Below are 22711 nucleotides of genomic sequence, written 5' to 3' on the forward strand. Positions count from 1 at the left end.
TCACAAACCTCAGAGGTTGATAGTAAAGAAGTCTATTTATCTAAAATGATAAACTAGAACTCAGAGAAATTTTAGTTATGAGAGTCTATGGCAGACAATACAGATTGAAGGAGCTATCACTGAGAGTGAGATAACAATTCATTCAAGAGAAGTGGGGAAGGAGGGAGAGAGAGAGAGAGAGAGAGAGAGAGAGAGAGAGAGAGAGAGAGAGAGAGAGAGAGAGAGAGAGAGAGAGAGAGAGGAACTAGATCTTACCTGCAGAGAAATTTCTTGATGTCTCTAGCATATTGAGAAAGAGGACATGATTGAAGTTCTATATGTCAATTTCTTCCCATAGTCTTCCTCCCTTTGTAGCCCTGGAGAGAGCCTGAAATCCTTTCTTTCTTCTTTTTTCATACTGGAAGATAGAAAATGAAGAGAGCAAAAAAGAAAGCTAAAAAAGAAAGAAGCTAGAAAACAGACCAAAAAGCCCAAAGAGATGCAAGGGCAGATTTCCTTTCTCTCCCACTCTTGCCAACTCCATGCAGGTGCAGTCACTGATCTCTACCCATGAGGGAAGAGTCCCATACCAATGAGCTTTGGGCCTGAGTTACAGAAATATCATCCTTTATTCTCTATCTGCCCTTAAGGAAGCTTTTTAAAATAGGATTTGTTTTGGATTATTTCATCACCACTTTGTTTGTTAGAATTCACAATCTAGATCACCTGGAAAAAATGGCTTACAATGCTTTTTGATGAGTCAGTGGGGAAAAATAGTGATCTGAAAAAAGAATAAAAACAACAATAACAAAACAAATATGATTTTAGACAACTATCAGAGACAGAGTATCCAGAAGTAGAGTGGTGACAGCTTTGTTTGTTCTACCCTGGTCTGATCACAGCTGCACTCTTGTTTTCAGTTCTGGGTGCCACATTTTAGGAAGAGTATTAATAAGGCGAATGAACAGTGTTCCGAGGATGGCAACAACCATACCATTTGAGGATCAGTCATAGGAGCTGGAAATGGTTAACTTGGAAAGAAAAAGTCATATATAGAAGTCATAATAGCTGTTTTGAATATTTAAGATTTCAACATATTCAATATTGGAGTGCTTATTGTGTAAAAGGGTGATTAGATTTGTTCAGCTTAGCCCTCAAGTCAGAAATAGGGGCATTGAGCAGAAATTCCAGAGGGGCAAATAGGGTCCTGATGTAACATTCCTAAGAAAGAGAGCTCTATAAAAATTGAGTGGACAACCTCAGGAAATAGTTCATTTGTCCTCCCTGGTGGGTTTTCAAGGAAAAGCTAAATGACCCCTCCTGGTGTATATAGGAGAGAAGATTCTTTTTCAGGTGCAATTTGTGCCAGATAATTTCTCTTTCTTCTCCCAGCTCTAAGATTTGCTGATGATGAACAGAGTTTTATAGAGACAGTTCTGTGGGCAGGATAAAATTGCAAACCAGAAACCCCCTAATTAGTACTTTGGCTGTCTGTCTCATGAGAAATCAAGTAATTCTTCAGACGTAGGTGGATTAGAGGTCAGTGGTCCCTTTCTGTTTTTTTTTTTTTAATAGGGGAGGGGGTGGATTAAGCAAAAGTAAAGCTTTTCAGTAAATTCAAATGCCTGCTTTTAGAAAGATAATAAAATGTTTTACTTAGGAAGCCAAAATTGGTGATATACCTCTGAACCAGGAACCTGTAGGCATGGAGAATTTATTGGCCTAGATTTATTTAGTCTGTTCATCTATCTTTTAGAAAAACTATTACTTTCACCCTCAACTTTTTCTTGCCCTTCCTTTGAGCACTACTCTCCCCACAGTTAGTAATTTCTTGGGGGGGAAATCAGTAGTCTACCAAACTTTTATGTAATCATGAGCTAGCTATTGAAAGAGTATTCAAATGGAAAGTAGTGGCCATCACATACCTAGAGAGCCCTTAGACACAAGGCACTAGGTTTCACTACTAGCCTACAACATCCACACCAGGAGACTCATCAGGAATCTGATGAAAAATTGCCCCATTAGCTCGATATGGAGCCAAATGGTCTTATGGATAAGATTATATTCTCTATTCTGGATCCACCTGGTATTTCAGTGGTTCTGGCTATGATGCACTTACCTCAACTCTGACAGATAGGTAGGTAGGTAGAAAGATAAAAATATTTTTCTTTTTAAAAATTTTATTTCATTTTTAATTGGGAATAAAACAAGCATTTCTATAATAGTATAATAAAAATATGATTATAAATGAAACTGCAAATCTGTTATGTATAACTTTCTATTCCTTTTATATATGTATATATAAAATAAAGTTATCATGTACATTTCTTTGTTTCTTTTATTTCCTCTTTTTTCTTCCCATTAAACACAAATAAGTGAGTGTGCACACACACGTGTGTGTGTGTGTATGTAAAATTATTCTGCACATAGTTCTATATATCGGTTCTTTTCCTGGGTGCAGATAATGTATTTCTTCATATGTTCTTTATAATTAATTAATTTGGGTACTTATAATAATCAAAATTACTTATTCCCTCAAAGTCATTCTTAAAACAATATTGCTGTTATTGTATACAATGTTCTCTTGGTTATGCTTATTTCACTTCATTTTTTCATGCAAGTCTTTCCATTTTTTGTAACATCATTATTTGGTAAAAATTGTGAAAACTGGAAAACAGTATGGAAGAAACTGGGCATAGACCAATATCTTATACCATGTACCAAGACAAGGTTAAACTAGATACATGACTTAGGTATAAAGAGAGAAAGAGAGAAATTATAAGAAAATTATAAAAATATGGAACATATTACCCATCAGATTTATGGATAGGTGAATAATTTATGAATAAATAAAAGATCAAATAAATAAAAGAGAAAAGGTAGGTATAAAATAGATAATTTCAATTACATTAAAGATTTTTTGTACAAATAAAACAAATGAAGACAAGATCAGAAGGAAAGCAGAAAATTGTAAAGAATAATCTTTTTTTCTTTTTTCTTTTTCTTTTTTTTGTAGGGCAATGAGGGTTAAGTGACTTTGCCCAGGGTCACAACTAGTAAGTGTTAAGTGTCTGAGGCTGAATTTGAACTCAGGTCCTCCTGAATCCAGGGTTAGTTCTTTATCCACTGTGCCACCTAGATGCCTCAAGAATAATGTTTTTTCAAGAAGTGATAGGCTCTCAGAGGTGACAGACCACCTCCATTAATCAATATTTGGGGAGCTATTCAGGCCCTAGGAGAAGATGAGTTCATAGAATCTCTAAGGACTTGCAGAATCATAGGCCTCCTGGGTAATATGGAAACCAGTATGCTATAAGGCTGCCTCGGTGCTGGTACATGCCTTCACAGTGTTCTTCTATAGATTCAAGTCATGGCCATGAGATCTAAGGAGGCATCATATGTGATGAATGGTGTCCATTTTCATGACTCTCCTATTGCAGAGAGGCAAGGAGTGGCCATAGCATGTGTCCTGGGCTCTCATGTGAGCTTCCTTTTATAAAAATTATTTCAAGGAGGACGATTACTCTAGACGACTTGTCATTCCTCTAATGCTTTTGTTGCATGCCTTCTGACCATCAAAATGACTCCCATAAGTTGCAACCTCATTTTTGGCTCTTGGTTTCCCATTCCTGTCTCATCTCCTGGGTTTGACTTTGACATTCTTTAGAAACTTGTCCCTGTCCTATGAGAAATACAAATTTTAGTCTGGCTCTGGGCAGCTAGATGGTGCAGTGGATAGAGTACTAGCCATGGAGGCAGAAAGACTCACCTTCCCGAGTTCAAAGTTAGCCTCAGACATTTACTAGCTGTGTGACTCTGGGCAAGTCACTTACTTAACCCCCTTTGTCTCCTCTGTAAAATGAGCTGGAAAAGGAAATGGCAGACTACTCCAGTATCTTTGACAGAAAAATTCCCAAATCAAACACAACTTAAAAACAACCAAGCAACTTTCTGACTCCAGGCCCTAGCACTTTATCCGCTGTATCATCTAGTTTTCTCAAATTTAGGTAATATGCTTGGCAACTTGGAGTGATGTGTTGCATAGTTTCTGCCTAATTGGCTTTGGACAATAAGACTGGGATAAGGGTAACTTATCTGTAATTTCTGTTGGTGATGTTCTGGCCCTGAATTAGTATCATAAAGCCCTCTGTTTCTAGAAACAAGTCTCTTTGAATCAGCCATATTTTGATGTTTCATTGTCAGTATAGTCATGGGAATGTCACCTTTGTAGGAATTTTTGGTTCCTCTCTTGAGTTCACAGTCCCTGTCCAGAGGAAATCATTATTTGGTTACTTCTACGGATTCAGGGCATGTACCTATCATGTTGTCAGTTTTACTGTTGTTCAGGGAATTGATATCTACTAGTTCTAAAAGTATTTCTATAAGTTTTTAACCTGTTGTCATATGTTCTGAAAATGCCCATCAACCTTCTTTCTCCTTTTTGACAAAATGGTTATTGTTATTATAATTGCTGCTGTTTTTATTATTCAGTTGTCATGAATTACCACATTAAATTAGATCAGTGATTTGCCATTTCATTTGATATTTTGTTTGGGTATTTAAATATCTTTTGTTTGCCGCATAAGATGTCCTCAAAATGCATTGGTCCCATAATTTTTTAGATTGTCCTTAAATAGCAAGACTTCTCAATACTAGAATGTTGTAACTTGATTGGGGATGATGTCATTGTCTTTGGTCATGTGATATTATTTTAGGAGGGAAATCTGAAGCTCTTTAGGCATATACGAAGTGTATGGAAAATTTTTCTGGTATTTGAGCCTTTAGGAAATTAAAAAATATTGAACATTTTTCTCTTTGGGAAATTGTAATTCTATATTTGAACAAGAAAAACCAGCATTTTTTTTAACATATCAGTTCTTTTACTTCAAAAGAATGAGTTATTTCTTCTCTGTAACACTACTTGTTTGAATGAATCAAATAGCCAGTCATCTATGTATAAAGATAGTTTTGCTATTTTGAAATCTTTCTTTTCTTTGAGTATGTGCCCTGATCATTAGAACTGATAGAAGTCCCTTCAAAAAGCTAAACAGATCAAAGTCAGTTTAGTTCACATTATTCTCTTTTGACTTTAAGGTTTTTACAACACTGTAGGGGGTAAGTATCTTTCCTTTTGGAGAAAGCTAGATGTGTCTTTTAGGGTTCAATGCTGCTTTAAACATTTTTTTTCATATCTTTGTTAATCTAATTTTAAATCTGATTACATTTCAATTAGATTATATAGTATTAAATGATATCATGTATCAGTTTTAAAAGATATTTTTCTATCTCTCATTATCAATTAGAAAAGTTAAAGCTTAACTGATGCTTTCCCTTTTTTGGGGGGTACAATGAGGGTTAAGTGACTTGCCCAGGGTCTCACAGCTACTAAGTGTCAAGTGTCTGAGGCTGGATTTGAAATCAGGTCCTCCTGAATCCAGGGCCAGTTCTTTATCTACTATGCCACCTAGCTGCCCCCTGATGCTATACTTTTTAATACTAAACATTTATAATGCCATGTTTTGAGGTTTCAATGGAACTTTGATCTCAATGATGCATTTCTTCCAATAATGTCCTCTTCTTTCTAGTTCCCTTGACATTGCATGAATACAAATAAAGCCATCCTTTGGTTTTTACTCAGTCTTTCTATCTGACCAGTGCACCTTCATAATTTCATTGTTTCTTACAAATCTGGTTCTATCACATATGCTATTACTATTATTATGGAAACCAACACAGTTTCAGCAGGTTACAAATATTTCTCTTATGGAAGATTCCAAAACAAAAAGGGAATCTTTGCTCTTGTTTTTAGATTATATATTTTACAGATTTACTTGGTATAATCTAAATGGATTTATATGATTTTGGTTTAATATTTCAATTGCCTTTACCCATTGACTCCAACCTACATTAATGCTTCACTTCCAGACTTCTAATAGTTCTTACCATTGTATCATATGTTTTTGGATTTTATTTTATGTCTTTTTATTTTTTAGTGAGGCAATTGGGGTTAAGTGACTTGCCCAGGGTCACACAGCTAGTAAGTGTTAAGTGTCTGAGGCTGGATTTGAACTCAGATACTCCTGACTCCAGGGCCGGTGCTCTATCCACTGCGCCACCTAGCTTTTATGTCTTTGATTCTTCTCCAAGTGATATATCTGAAGCTATTCCTTCTCAATAGGACTTTTACGCTTCCTTTTTTTGTCTCAGTTTTCACTGAGCTTGGTAGGCATTTAGCAGGTGTTCTGCAAATACTTGTTAAAATGAATTGAATGTGAGAGCTTTTTTTTTTTTTTTTAAGTGAGGCAATTGGGGTTAAGTGACTTGCCCAGGGTCACACAGCTAGTAAGTGTTAAGTGTCTGAGGCTGGATTTGAACTCAGGTACTCCTGACTCCAGGGCCGGTGCTCTATCCACTGTGCCATCTAGCTGCCCGAGAGCTTTTTAAAGTTACTTTTTTGAATAAAGTATTCATTTATTTTTTCTGATATCATCAGCAATTTTATGGTTCTATTCAGTGATGACTAATTAAGGAATAGAGTGCAATTTAAGAACGAGAAAATGTGTTGTGCTTACAAGCAACTGGACCAGGTTATTTAATAAAGATGCTATCAATTCTACAGCTGAGGATCCCTATATCTGGAATCACAGCTGTTCTATTGTGGTAATTTTCAAGAATTAATTGTAATGTACTTAAGGGTGGCAAAAACTATGATAAACTGGAAAGAACATAAAAAGTTCTTGACTGGAGAAGATCATGTTTATACTTTCAGCTCTACCATTAACTCACTCTATGATTTTATTTTTCTGGTGTTTAATTTTCATATCTGTAAAATGAGAGGTTTGGGCTCAGTGATCTCTGTGGCCTTTTTCAGTTGTGAGTCACTATATCTATGTGATATTACTTTGAGTTACTGTGCTATTGGGTGGCAGATAATAATAATAAGAGCTCAGATTTACATATAGGACTTTCCTATATGTAAATCTCACTCAATAGCTAAGTGAGGTAGCCAATGGGTGTATTATTTTTATTGTGCAGATAATAAACTGAAGTTCAAAAATGGGAAGTGACTAATACTAATAAGTGACAAGGATGGAATTCAAAACCATGTCTCCCAACTTTAATATCAGTCTGTGCTTCCCCCACCAACCCCATTATGCTACAGCGTTTTGTTCCAACTTTTGTCCCTCCTCTTTAACAAGCTGGTGAAACAACGATACTGTCAAGTTCCTAATAGCCATTCAAGGCGAAGATGACAAGACACTGTGAAGTGCTAGAGGTTCTCTCTATATGTGACTGTAGGGCATAAGAGTTGAATTTGGAGGATGTCCCACCAATCTTGTAAGCAGAATGATCACTAGACAGACAGTTACTAACTCAGGCTTTAGAGGCAATTTATGAAGTGGCTTATTCACAATAACCTGAGGATAAGATATGTTGATATTATTATTACCTATATCAAGCCTGGTTTAATAGAAAAAGGTTGTGTGTATAAGGAGGGAGGACTTTTCTAATGCTTATATAATATGGTTGCTTGTTATTTACTGTATGGTATTCATGAAGTTGAAGTGTCAATTTACCAAGTCTGACTGTGGAAGAAACTGAAAAATGATTTAGGATAGTTTTCATTTGATTTATGCACTTGATTTAGCTTATTTATACTATATTTGTATATTTATGATTATTTGACAAGTAGGCAGATTTAACCATATAAATATTTGTTAAAATCTTATTCATTTAAAAACCACTAGGCTGGAGTTTTGTGAGGGGGGGATGGGGAGGGTCTGTCTATGAATTATATATTATGAAGGTGACTATAAAAATATCATTATTTATATTTGCATTTCTCCAATTAAAATAGTTTACCTATTTTAATCTCCATCAACATTGTTATTATTTGCTATAAAAATTTATTATTTTCCTTATTTTAAAAATTCTTGTCTTTTTAAAATTTGAGTTCCAAATTTTCTCCTTCCCTCCCCACCACCCACTGAGAAGGCAAGCAAAATAATATAAATTAAACATGTGAAATCATGCAAAACATATTTACATATAGCCATACAGCAAGAAAGAAAGAAAGGAAAAAAAAAGAAAGAAAGGAGGGAAGGAAGGAAGGAAGGAAGGAAGGAAGGAAGGAAGGAAGGAAGGAAGGAAGGAAGGAAGGAAGGAAGGAAGGAAGGAAGGAAGGAAGGAAGGAAGGAAGGAAGGAAGGAAGGAAATTGTATTTCATTTTTGACTCAGATTTCATCAGTTCTTTCTCTGGAGATGGACAGCATTTTTTAAAATCATAAGTCCTTTGGAATTGTCTTGTATCATTGTATTGTTTGGAGGAACCAAGTCTTTCAGAGTTGGTCATCATTACAACATTGCTGTTACTGTGCACAATGATCTCCTGGTACCTCTCATTTAACTCTGCATCAATTAATATAGGTCTTGCTATATTTTCTTTGAAATCTCCCTCCATTTTTTTTTGCAGGGCAATGAGGGTTAAGTGACTTGCCCAGGGTCACACAGGTAGTGTCAAGTATCTGAGGCCGGATTTGAACTCAGGTCCTCCTGAATCCAGGGCCAGTGCTTTATCCACTGTGCCACCTAGCTGTCCCCACCCCCCACCATTTCTTATAGCACAGTAGTATTCTATCACAATCATAAGTGACAACTTGCTCAGCCATCATCTAATTCTATGCCCCCTCCAAAAAGAGCTGCTATGGATTTTTTTGGATATATAGGTCCTTTTCCTTTTTCTTTGACCTCTTTTGGATACAGACCTAGTAGTGGTATTGCTGAGTTAAGGGTGTGCACAATTTTATGTCCCTTTGGACATAGTTCCAAATTGTTCTGAAGAATGATTGAACCAGTTCACAACTCCACCAATAATTTATTAGTGCACTGATTTTCCATCATGTCCTCCAGGATTTGTAATTTTTGATAGGTATGAGGTGGTACCTCGGGGATGTTTTAATTTTAATTTCTCTAATCAATAGTGTTTTAGAACATATTTTCATGAGTATAGATAGCTTTGATTTCTTCTTTTGAACATTGCCTAGTCATATCCTTTGGCCATTTATCAATTGGGGAATGGCTTTGTAGTTCTCTAGAATAATTATTGATATTCTGTCTAGACTAGTATAGTATAGCTAAGTATATTCAATCTAGAATTTTCAAAAACATAGATTCTATTGAGGTTTTCATTTGTAGTTATAATCAATCCATATAAATTTATAAAATAGCTACTATGTGTAGGGTACTTTAATACTCATGTTTATCCCATTTTGGGATTACCATAATTTCAAGAGTTCAATGTAAGGGTAATATATAGATTGAAGCTCATACTGATCTCTAATAGGAAAGAACCCTAAATCAAATGGCAAACTATTTTTATTGGAACTGAAGATTAGAGTTAATAAGATGGAACTTTCTAGCAATAGAATCATTCTCACTCTGCCTCTCTCTTCCCAATCTCCTATAGACTCACCTCAAAATGAAATATTTGTACAGTGAGTTGTGGAAAGGTTTAGGCTTTGGTCATACACCTTGCATCTGGGGTAGAATATTCCCTGCCTGAGTTCTTATTGCTTCATCTCTCAGAAGATAATTGTGCCTTGCTGCTTCTCGTTTCTGCCCCCTGAATGTGCTAGAACTTTATTTCTGTACCAGTTTACCCTGCATCTGCCTCTGTGTAGGCTTAGACATGTTGGCTCACTACTGCACTCTTCCTCCATAAACTGTCCTCTGCCCAACTTCTCCCTCTGGGGTCCTCACTGTGTTGCTCTCTGCCTCCGTAGCTTCTCCCCTCTGAAGCTTTTTGCCCTTCTGCTGTTTCCCACTATTGGTATGAAGATCATTTGGGGAAGAAGGGATCATCACTTATGAAGATCAGGAAGAGCTCCATATAGCAGATGGTGCTTGAATTGAACCTTGAGGGAAGGTTAGGAAGGATTGCATAGGGTCTAAGCCAGTGAAAGATGGAGACCTATGTGGCAGAAACAGTAAGTATACAAGCTAGTTTGATTAGACCATAGGGTACATGAAGGGAAACACATTGTATAAATATGAAAAGGTTGGAGGGAAACAGACTGTAAGAAACTTTAAATGGAGATTAGAAGAGTGAATAGTTTATCTTAGCGGCAATAGGGGGCCTCTAGAGTTTATTTTATTGGGAAGTGTTTATTGGGTCAAATCTACACTTCAGGAAAATTGCTTGTTAATTTATCGACTATTTTATTTTAATCTAGGAGTATCTTTTTTTTTCTTGGTAAGGGAGAGAAATGGAGTTAAAATAAAATATTTTCAGGTGGCTATGCCATGCAATCATATTTAATTACTAGCTATGCTCAAAGCCCTAAAATCCTTTTGTCTTGATACTGGAAATCATCCAAAGTAATTTCTAAGAAATTCAGCTAAAGTACCTTAGAACGGTACCTCAGTGCTTTTATAAGCCACAATTTATTTTGCAAGTGCATTTTCCAGGAAAAGGATTAAATCTTAACAGACAATATAGATAAACAATAAATCCTTCTGCATATCATATTTCTGTAGAGTGGGGGAGTAGGGAACACATTCTTTGTTTCTGGCATGTGTGGGTCATTATAGAGAAGAATTATTCACTTATAGTCTATTGAAAGGCACTCTTTATAAAATATATACGGAATTTCTAGAAAGTATTTCAATATCATGAGTACCCTTAGTCACTGGCCATTATTCTTGAATTTCAAGAGGTTACATTTTTAATAGAAAAATAGTCAAACTGGGCTAGGGGGTGTGGGGGAGAGATAAACAATACCTGAAGGCCACCCTGTTTGAAGTTTCTACTCCTGAAGAGAATGTGAATGAATAGACCATGTTGTATCTGTAGGTCACATTCTCTTTTAGCTACCTGTTTCATTACAAGTGAAGTATGGGTTGGTGGAAAGTATACTAATTCTTGAGTTCTAAGACCTGGATTCAATTCCTACCCCTGACACTTATAACTTTGGTTACCTTAGGTCATTCCCTTAAACACTGAGTCTCAGTTTCCTCACCTATAAAATTAAGGGGATCTCTGGGATCCCTTCCAACTCTGACCCTTTGATCCTACTGTTTTTTTTTTCTTTTCTCACAGATGCCCTAGTATTTCTTTTATTTCTTTGCTCAGTCTAAGGAAATGTACTTACATAACTTTGGACAACATTGGAAAATGTCACTAATTGAATAAGAAATTCCTGAGGAATGGAGAAAAGAATTCTGTTAGGTCCCCAAAAGGTACAGTGGTGCACAATAGAGAGAGACCTAGACTTGGAGTCAATTGAATTCACTTAATAAACATTTATTGAACACCTACTATATTCCAAGCACCATGCTAAGCACTAACAGATACAAACAAGAAAAAGAAAGACTCCCTGCCCTCAAGCACCTTACAATTTAATGTAATAAGACCACACAGAAAATACACGAAAGAAAACTTAAAAGGGGGGGAGAAGGTACTTCATCCCAGGCAGGATGACGTTTGAGTGGAATGCAAGAGAGAAGCTGGTGGGAAATGAGGTCTCTGGGTCCTTTTTGAGTGGAGGCTTTGGGAGAAATTCTTTATTTCACACTCCAACCCTCTAATCAGAGAAGCAGAAGCTACTGAGGGTCCTGAGGAAGTGTGAGTATTAAAGATAATGCAGTTTCCACCCAGGATGATGATTTAGGTTCCTAGTGATGAGTTTTTAAAGTCAGATTGAAAGTAGTTGCTCTGAGCAATAAGCTGATGATTTGGTCCTCAGTTATGTTTTCTCAGTAAAACTTACTCCATTATTTCATTTTCTTTCTTTGGCTATTGCTGCATTTTATGCATCTAGGGGTTTCTTACATTACTTGATGTATACAGTAAGAGGGAAGGTCAGGGAAAGTTGCCCCCTTGGAAACCTCTCAGCCTGCCATCTGCCCAGGAATCCTCTTCACTCTGAGTTATTTTGTGACACATAGCAACCTTATCAGCTTAAAAAATCATAACCCTGGAAATCCAGATGAACAAGCAAATGAAAAATATCAGGCATTTCATAGTCTCTCCACAGCTTTGCATCGGTCCTCATGTTTTCAGTAGCAATCTAGATGGAAAGGTCCCATGGTACTCAGGGTACAGAGGCAATAATGCCTCTTCTTCAATGTTATTTCCATTGCTGACATCCTATAAGTTTATGATGCTTAACCATTTGACAAATGAAACAGTTATTAACCTCAAGGAGCTTGCATCCTATCAGGAAAGAAGACCTGTACCTATATAAATATATGAAACAAATATAAAGAGGATAAATGTAATCTAACTCTAGGGTAGTTTGAGAGGGAAGGCACTAGCAGTTGGGGGAATCAGGAAAAGCTTTATGTAGAAGATGTTTCCTAAATTGTGTCACTCGAGAACAAACCCATAACTGAAAAAAAAAGTCTTAGAAAAAAGTGTATTAAGTCGCCTGGCAGATGGGAAGAGCTGTTAACAAGTGGCCTATTCCACTGAACCGCTATGAGTTGCACATTATTTGGATTCAAACAAAGAAGGAAGGAAATGGTCATCTGATTGGCCAACAGAGGCAGTCTCCAGATAAGAAATATAGGTTATTGAGATGTGTAATGTAAGGAAACACCTTGCATTTCTTGTAATGATTTCCACGACTAAAACCATATCAGTTTCTGATGTTGAACCATTTGACAATGCCAAATGTAAGCGTTCCTAACCTCATACTAACCAATATTTGGATCCCATGGAAGGTTTTTGGGGTCAGCATAACCTGATCATCCTGAGCTAAACATTAAATGAATTTGTTCTCTAAGCAACGAATCTGGTCTTTCAGTCAAGCAGGGCTAGGTTTAAGCAATGCGAAAAAAGTTTTCCTACAATTTCCCCCCTTGGGAGCTTTTTTAAGCCCAGCATTACTATTACTAGTGGACACATGATTACAGAAGCAGAGAGCAAGGCTAAGGTTTCAAAGGAAGCTTATTAAAATTACCCATGTCAGGTAAAGCCCATCTTCACTGCCTATCTTATCAAGATCTTGATAGAATTCCTTTAAGGAGTGATAAGGATCACACTGGTGGCAGCTCATAGTCAGAGGGATCAAACTAAGTAAGTATCAGGGGCTGTAAGTCAGGGAAGTTAGACTTGGACCAGGAAGCAAGGGCAGAAATACGATAGACAAGACCAAAAACATGATACAGGGAAATTTTCTAGTCACTGAAAAAACACATGGCCACAAGTGTAACAAAAAAAAAAGTTTAAAAAGACAGGTTCCCAGTCCCATGTTTTCTTTGATGTCATAAGAGTTGAATGAGCTTAATTAATCAGAGTCATAACCTCATGCATCATCTAAGGAAGCAAACCTAATTAAATAGATTCTATAGGTACACTATACAGATTCAACAGACAGATTCAACTGCATTTAATCAGCTTATTTCATCTTGGATCTTAGCTATCCCATCTAAGCACCTGATCCTTGGAAACATTTTCCTTTAGAAATTCTGTAATAGACCTCATTCCCAGGGCAGTTCTGTAGGGGTGTTTCTCTTAAATTTGGTTTTCCAGGTACTAGTTTATGTGAGGACAGCCAGTTCAAACCTTATGAAAGTAACCCTATACTTTTGTCATTGTTCTTAATAGAAGTATTTGAAGACCAGTTATATCTATCATCTGGGGCAGCTAGATAATGCAGTGGATAGAGTGCTGGGCTTAAATCAGGAAGATGCATCTTACTAAGTTCAAATCTGGCCTCAGACACCTACTAACTGTGTGACCCTGTATAAGTCACTTAACCCTTCCTCATCTGTAAAATGAGCTGGGGGAGGAAATGACAAACCATTCCAATATCTTTGCCTACCAAACCCCAAACGGGGTCACAAAGAGTTGGACATACTGAAACAACTGAATAACAACCTATCATCTGTCTGTCTATCTACTATCTATCTATCTATCTATCTATCTATCTATCTATCTATCTATCTATCTATCTATCTATCTATCTATTTATCTATCTATCTATCTATCTATTAGTTCTTAGAGAAAACAATTTAATTTTGTTGCTTTCTCAAGGTGAAAAATTTTACCCCCTTAAAATGGAAACTTTACATAACATTTAATACTTAAAACTTTTACAGCTTTATCACATCACATCTTCATTCTGTCCTCCCCGTTGAAGAGATATCATTATATCATTCAGAAAGAATGAGATACTTCAAGGCCTTAATAATAAACACGAATGTATAACTATTAGTTACCACAAATTCAAAATAGAAAAATTAAAAATAGCATCTTCCATACTCACATCCCATTATAGTAACTTGGAGATGTTTGAGTATTGCAACAAGCTTCATTATATATTAAAACAACAACAACAACAACAAACAAACAAAAACAAACAAAAAAAGTTTATAGTTCACTTTCCCTAGTTGTAGAAATTTGCAATGAAAGAGGAGGTACATGGGTATAACAGTATCAAGACTGTCTCTTCCAGGGCATGGTGAGACCTAATATTGGGAAAAGGAAACAGTTTTCTTAACTCTGATTCCAAGTCACAGTCATAATTAACCTTTATTTTGGAATGGCCAATTATGCAGCAAAGTTTCATGTTATTTACAAGGTATCAGGTAAGTTCAGACTTGATTAGATGGGAAACTTCCTGTGGAGAAAGGAAATGGCACACTGGGGAAAGTGGGTCCAGAGGATCCTACTATTAGCATTTGCAAGCTCATAATCTCAACCTTCCCAGGCACAGTCAACCATCTGTAACAGTTCTCAGATCACACTCCCTTTGAACAGCACATGACATTTCCCTTAAATGGTGGATATTGGCTTAATGACAATTCAGACAAGCATACCTGAAATCAAAACTTGGAATAATATCAAATTACAATCCCAAGAGATTTTACCTCAAATAATGTTTCATTAATCATTGCTCAAGGCTAGTTATAACTATATTTTTTCTCATTTTTTGTAATAACAGTTAACAATAAACACATACAAGGTCTTATCATTTTTTATAACTTAAATCTATCCCAGAGCATAAATCAATCATTAGAAAAAACTTTAAAAAAATCATATTCTGGAGTTTCACACATACAGTGAAAACCTCAATACATGCAATTCCAGATGCACTTCCATAATTTTTTTGGGGGGGTGAGGCAGTTGAGGTTAAGTGACTTTCCCAGGGTCACACACCTAGTGAGTGTCAAGTGTCTGAGGCCAAATTTGAACTCAGGGCCTCCTGACTACAGGATTGTGCTCTATCTACTGCACCATCTAGTTGCCCCCACTTTCATAATTTTCATAATCAGTGGTCAAGCAGTCAATCCAATTAAAAATCACTCCACAAAATAACTTGTAAGTTCCTTCATCTCAGCTGTGAGAGATCTTAGGTTCTCAGTGAACCCACTTCATTATTTTAGCACAGCATTCTTTTAGCAAGGCTAATAAGATTTTATGGCCTTGCTAAGTCTGAAGATCCAGGGGATTAAAAATCTAACAAGTCCCCAAAGAACTTTACAAACAATGTAAAATCTGTGGTACTTTCCCAAACAGTATATTATTATTATTGTTGTTGTTGTGATAGATAAATATACCCAATTAAATATTTGAAAGTTTTTCAAGCCATATTGACAACAGTCTGTCAAAAGAACAGTTAGTTTTCCAATGAAATAATTACATCATCATCTGGGTATAAGTTTCAAATTAATAGCATTTCTTATGCAATTATTTTCCAAAAGTTACAAGAAAAATTAGAAATGTAACAAAAACATAAATAATATTTTAGATTTTTAAATCATAGCAAAATTGATTGCTAGTCAAACCACATCACCTCATTCATAGGGGATAGCCAATGCAAAGGTGAGATATGGAGATATGTTATATCACAAGTGAAGAACAGATAGAAGACCAATCTTGCTGTACCATAGATTGTTGGAGGAGAGTAATGTCAAATGAAAGTTATAAAGAAAGATGGATTGAAAGCAGGTTGTGAAGGACTTCAAAAGATACACAAAGGTGTGTTTTTTTAAAAAAAATTATCTAAGAGGAAATAGGGAGTCCCTAGAGTTGATTGTTAGGGAGAAGGAGGAATAACATGGTCAGATATGAGCTTAAGGGAAATCACTGGTAGAAGTTCATAGGATGATCTGAAATTGTGAGACCTGAGACTAGAATGTCAGTTAAAGAGATATTGCAATAATCTAGGCAAGATAAGAGCCTGACCTAAGGTGGTAGGTAGGTCAGTAAAGAGAAGGGGTTAAATGTTAGAGACGTGAAAAAGAAAGAATAGAAATTGACAACTGATTTGATGCCTTTGGTGAGGGAACATGAAAAGTCAAGAACAATGCCAAAGTTGGGAACTCCAGAGACTGGGAGAATGGTGGTGGTTTCAATAGGGAACATTTTGGAAGAGGGAAAGGTCTGAGAGGAAATAAAATGACTTAATATTTGTTTATGTGTATGAGGAGAAGGATTGAGGGAAGTTGTAGAAGATACTTGCAGTTTTGACCCAGAGGCGAAAAACTCTTCAGATTCTTGCCATTTTCTTTCCTACTTCATATTTCTTTTCCTTTCCTTTCCCATATATTCAGTTTTTGAGAAATGAGGTGTGGCAAGAGGAATGGGCAGAGGAAAGTTTGAATCTTTACAAAATAAAACAATCTTTTATTTTATTTATTTATTTTTTATTTACTTTATTTATTTATCAAAAACAACAAATCCATTGGGAAAACTATTGCAGGGGCTATGATATATGGATAGGTGGATGGATGGATGGATGGATAGATAGAGAATATCAAATATATGTGTGAATATGTTTTGGTATATATCAAAAACATACGTATGTATAAACATATATACATATGTGTATATGTTTATATACACATGCCTAAGTTCTGACTGGAGATTCGTTTCAGTATGTGTTATATAGGCAACTCTGTAAGACCAAGCTGTAGAAAAGATGCCAACCTGTATTGGTAGATGGAGTTCATCTGGGAGTTCTCTATAATGAATGAAATCACAGGCTCAGATACTATTCCTTTAACAATGACAGCATTAATGTCAGCAATAACAAAATATGAATCAATCAATAAATGTAACTTTGTAGGTATATAAGTACATATCCTTATTAAACAATTAGTAGGAAATTGCTACTTTGCACATTTCACACAGGAGAACATGTGACTATTTGTAGTTCTCAAACATATATAAAATGAATCTTTCTCTTTCTGTCACTTAGATTAAGATGTTTAGTCAAGCAGCTGGAAAAAGGTGATATCAATGTTGTGGACTTAAAGAAGAATATTGAATATGCAGCATCTGTGTTGGAAGCCGTTTACATTGATGAAACGAGGTAAGTCTTCATTTTTCTGTGTACCCACACAAAAACCTCTTCGATATGGTGTGTCCCAGACAGAGCACTACCACCTTTTAGAGATGTAAAGGTTCTGCAACTGATAAATGAGACAAAGATCATTTCTCCTACTCATGGATGTAACCAAAGACAAATCATCACTAATCTTGCTAAGCCTATTTCATCATCTATAAAATGAGAATGATATTTGTTATAACTCTCTCACTGGTTTGTTGAGAAGCTTACCTGAGAAAATGGATGTAAAGTGCTTTTCAAGCTTTAAAATATCATAGAATGGTAAGTTATTGTTATTATGATGATTAACCCCAACTAAACTTATTTTTTCCAAATTCTAAAATTTTAAATTATTTTTTCAGGTCAGCTTCTTCTTACTCTTAAAAATTATTCATCTAAATTTATGCTTAATGTTAAAGAATTTGTTCTTTAATATAAGGAGGAATAAAACTTTGTAGCAACTCTAGTTGTCTTAAGGTAGAATTGGATTGTCTTGTGAGGTGGAGAATTCCTTTTCACCTGAGGCCTTTAAATTGAGTCTTCATGACACCTTACAGATGTAGGGGGTACTTCTTTTCAGGAGAAGATTGGGCCAGAAGATGTCTGAAGTGCCCTTTACCTTTGACATTCATTGTGTGATTTCATAATTTTACACATCTGGCATGCAAATCACACTAAAATGCAAAAGCAGCTGGAAGAAAATTTGGTTTTGCTAGTTTATTTGTTTTATACCTGGGAGAAGAGTGAGTAAAAGTGCCTTCACTTGGGGGTAGAAGGAGAGAACCATGGATCCTGACATGAGGCTGGTGAGTAAGGGAGAGAGCTCACCTAGAATAGAAAAGGGACCAGTACAGAGTCCTGTGGTGCTCTAACCCTGCACCAACAGGCATGACCTAGATTAAGATGCAGTAAAGAGGGCTGAGAAATAGGAGTCATATACATGCATATAAAAAGTAAATCGGTAAAAAATGGTCTCTTGAAAACTGGAAAAGAAGAGAATATCAAGGGAAAAAAGTTGATCAACAGTGTCAAATGCTGCAGAGATAGTGAAGCGATATGGGATGATAGCTATCAAGGATGCATGGATCAAGTGAGGGTTTTTTGAAGACAGGAGAAATACAAACATGTTTGTAGTAAGTAAAGAAGTAGCCAGGAGACAGGAAGAGATTAAATATAAGAGAGAGTGGGATTGAAAGAGGGGGCGATCTGCAGGAAAAGATAAGATGAAGTGGGATCACTTGTGGACATAGAAGGGTTCACCTTCATAAGGAGGCATTCTGTGAGACTGGGGTGAAGGAGCAGACAGTGATAGAAGGTATCTAGGTGATGGGAGATGAGGATGAGGGGAAAAGAGGTAGTTCTCAATTAATAGATTCCATTTTTTTTCAATAAGACATGAGGCAATATTCTTAGCTGAGAAAATGCAGGAAGAAAGAACCATGGGAAGTTTGGAGAGGAATGAAAAGGTTTGGAAGAGTCCTATGGTGGGTGGGATAGTGAGTTAATTACTTGGGGAGATATAAAAGGATTGTCTTGTAGCAGCAAGGGCCTAAATGAGATTTTGTAACCATGTTGACTGAGTCCACTACAAATTTATATTATGTAACCTTAACTGGAAAAGAAAGAAGTCAATAAATAGCATGTTGTAGTAGAAAGAGAGAAAGATTTGGCATCAAAAGATGGTATATTAAGTCCCAGATTTCAGTTTACTCTATGTGACCATGAACAAGTTACATAAGCTCACAATCTAATGGGTGAGACAACATACAAACAAATATATACAAAAATATATATATATATATATATATATATATACACACACACAAAGCAAACTATATGATAGCATACAGAGGAAAGGCACTTAAATTGAGGGCTTGTGGAAGGCTTCCTGTAGAAGATAGCATTTCAGTGGGGACTAAAAGGAAGCCAAGGAAGTTGGTAGTAGGTGTAATGGAGGAGGGAGAACATTCTAGGCATGGGGACTAGCCAAAGGAAATGCCCAGAACCAAGAAACAGAGTATCTTGTTCTCATAACACCAAGAAAGACAGTATCACTGGATGAAAAATTACATGGTAGGGAGCAAGATGTAAGAAGACTGGAAAGGTATAAGGTGACAAGATTTTGAAGGGCTTTGAATGCCTAACAAAGCATTTTATATTTGATCTTAGAAGCAATCAGGATTAGTTGGAGTTTACTGAGTAGTAGGCAGGGTGACATGGTCATACTTGCTATTTAGAAAATCACTTTGGTGGCTGAATGGAAAATGGATTGGAGTAGAGAGACTTGAGACAAGGAAGACCCACCAACCAACAGCCTATTGCAAAAGCCCAAGTGTGAGCTGATAAGGGTCTGTAACAGAGCAGCGATAGTGTCAGAGGAGAGAAGGGGGCGTATTTGAAAGATGTTGCAAAGATGAAATCGACAGACCTTGGCAACAGGATGCATATAGGGGAGGCAAGAGATGGTAAGGAGTTTTAAGGATGATTCCTAGGTTGTGAACCTGAGTGACTTGGGAGGATGGCATAGACCACTATAGTAATAGGGATGTTGAGAGGGTGGGAGGGTTGTGTGACCCTGGGCAAGTCACTAAACCCCAATTGCCTCACCAAAAACAAAACAAAACAAAACAAAAAAATGTCTACTAGACATCAATTAAAGGAGTCTAAAAAAGCAATTAGAAATTCAAGATTGGAGGTTACAAGAGAATTTGGGGCAGGAGAGGTAAATTCGAGAATCATACCCACAGAGATGGTAATTAAATCCATGGGAGCTGATGAGATCACCAACTGAGCAGTATAGAAGGAGAATTATTCTGCCAGTTCCTACTGCTGTGCAGGTCATATATTCTGCCTTTACAATTCTTATTTCTCAAAACATTTGGAACATCCTGCTACATATGTATGTTTTCTTGAGAATCCACAGGGTCCTTTCCCTCATCAGGTGTTGATTCAAGTTCCTTTCTCTTGAAATATTTATTCAGAGATGTCTAGACTTGTTTAGACATCCTTTCTTTTATTATCTTCTCTGTTGATTTATTTGTTTGGACTCAAGGTCTTTGAGTTTCCTTTCTCCTGTGATCTTTGGTAATTTCAGTATTTCCCCCCTTATATTCCCTATCACTCACTTTCTGACTCTTTCTTTGATGTGGTAGATCCCACAAGGGTTGGACTTCAAAGTATCTCAGCCTCTTCTCATGCTGGGGGATTCATTTTTCACCAACTTCAGTCTCTTCACCTAAGTCATTATGGGTGAACATTAAGCTAAATACTAGTCTCTTTTCCTTCAGATCTGGTGGAATTCTGACCCTCATGAATACCTACCCTACTCCCCCTGCCCCCGCACTGTTTTCTGGCTGAGAACAAATGCAGCACAGTATATATTGTGCCTCCCCAGGCAAAGTACTCTCACTTTACTCCTGCCTCCTCTGCAGAACTAGAGAGCGGCCTTGAATTCTGTGACAATAAGTCACAGAATATCAGAAGATGTAGCTTGAAGACAAGTGGGTGGTGGTGATGGTGGAAGGGACTTTAGTAGCCACAAGGTAATTGCAGATTGGACCCCAGAGCACTTGTGGGTTCCATGGTGCCACCCTGAACATTTTTAGGGATTGGTGGGAGAGGGGATGCTTTGTGAGTGTGTTGGGGGTAATAATTTTCTCTGCTAATTTATGACGTTGTTAGTTAGAATTCTTAATGTCTTACCCTGTGAAGACAGCTTCAATAATTTTACTTCTTACTCACAATGCTTGTTTTGTATAGCTCATAAGGATGAGATAAGAAATCTAGACTACCATCTTGTTGGTCACATGACCAATAAGACAGCTCATAAATCTTTGAACAATTATGATTATTTTAATAAATGCATATCACCCTTTCTTTTGCCTCGAGAATTTTCCATTGCATTCTCAATGGCCTGTTTCTATTTCCAGGATTTCCAAATCTAAAGTCATTTATAATGCAAGTATGTTAAAAACCATAAAATTTGAATTGGTGCCCCAAGCTCATTGTTGCCTTTCTTGAAACAACAACAACCATCAGGATAATGGCATATATATATATATATATATAGTATTTTAAGGTTTGCAAAGCTCTTTACAAATATTATTTCATTTTATCCTCATAACAATCTTACGGGGAAGTTGCTTTTATCATCACTATTTTACAAATTTGTCATCCATATGAAATTTGTCTGGTTGGTCATTTGGTTTAGAGATTCAGCTTGTGAAAATATAGTGATGCTGGAAGATAATGAACTATATTCTGCATTATTTTATTTTTTATTAGATATCTTGTCTTGAATGTGTATAAAAATGGCTTAAGAATTTGTTCTCACCCCTTCTCCCTCATCTTAAAATAATTCCTTAAATGTAGAAAGCAAAAGTGAGAGATGTAAGTCCTCTCTAACCTTTTCCAGTTTTCTCCTGAATTGACTAATCTTTCCTAGCTTTCTTTGAATGAACAATCAAGGTCTATTACCAGGTCTTTATTAAGCTTAACAACATTTGACCATTGAAAATTATTTTGAGGATGAAGTCATTTGCCTGAGTACGATGTAACATCAACCAATGTAAACCAATATAGGTTTACAAACCTAACCCCACCAACCTCCTCTAAAACACACACACACACACACACACACACACACACACACACACAGGCACTTTTCAGCTGAAAAATTATGATGGACTGTATTCATAAGTATTTTGTGTGTTTTTTTTCCCTTCTTGATTTATAGGTGTTATATCTCTAAGCAATTCAAATAGCCAGAGATATAGAAGGCTAAAAACCTCCTCAAATACATTAGTTTTAAGTACAGTTTTCTTATATATTTAAAAATTACTCTTTTAGCAAAAGGTTATATTTTAAATACAGTATTCAAATACACTAGGGTGGTAACCGTGCTAAAAGTATTCTATGATGGTAACACTGAAGCATTGTAATTCTTTTCCTCCTGAGCCCCTCCAAATTTTCTCTCCCACTCCCTTCCTTTTCTTCCTTACTTTCCCACTCTCTCACTTCTAGCCTTCTTCTTTCCTTTCCTTTTACCCTTCCCCTTAGCACCTCACAAACACATGTACATACAACCTTAAACTTTTCTTTTACAAGTTTCAGTGGTGACATGAGGAACTTTAGATAAGAGTTGGACTTTTATTTTTATTGTACCTATGGATTTAGTATGTGACAGTCAGCGAGTATGCATGATTGATTGCCCCACATCTTTTTTAGAGAATTTATGGGATCATAGCTTATACATATGGATCAAAGAGCCAGGAGAGATTTTAGATACTCTCTACCCAAGTCCCTAATTTTTCAGATGAGGAAACTGAGGCCTAGAGATGTGAAGTGAATTACTCAAGCTCACAGAGCTAGTATTAGATCTTGGTCTCAAACCCAGG

The 22711-nt window shown here is 36.4% G+C and overlaps 1 protein-coding gene across 3 annotated transcripts in view; it reads left to right on the forward strand.

Annotated features, from left to right (window-relative positions):
* Window positions 1-22711, forward strand: part of PDE1A (phosphodiesterase 1A) — a 485907-nt gene that overhangs the window by 307486 nt on the left and 155710 nt on the right. For all 3 annotated transcript variants that reach the window (XM_043996942.1, XM_043996940.1, XM_043996941.1), the window contains exon 3: window positions 17187-17300. In XM_043996942.1, coding sequence (XP_043852877.1) covers window positions 17187-17300 — 114 coding nt within the window. The remainder of the gene's footprint in view (window positions 1-17186; window positions 17301-22711) is intronic.

Source organism: Dromiciops gliroides, chromosome 3, assembly GCF_019393635.1.
Source record: "Dromiciops gliroides isolate mDroGli1 chromosome 3, mDroGli1.pri, whole genome shotgun sequence".
Lineage (NCBI taxonomy): Eukaryota > Metazoa > Chordata > Mammalia > Microbiotheria > Microbiotheriidae > Dromiciops > Dromiciops gliroides.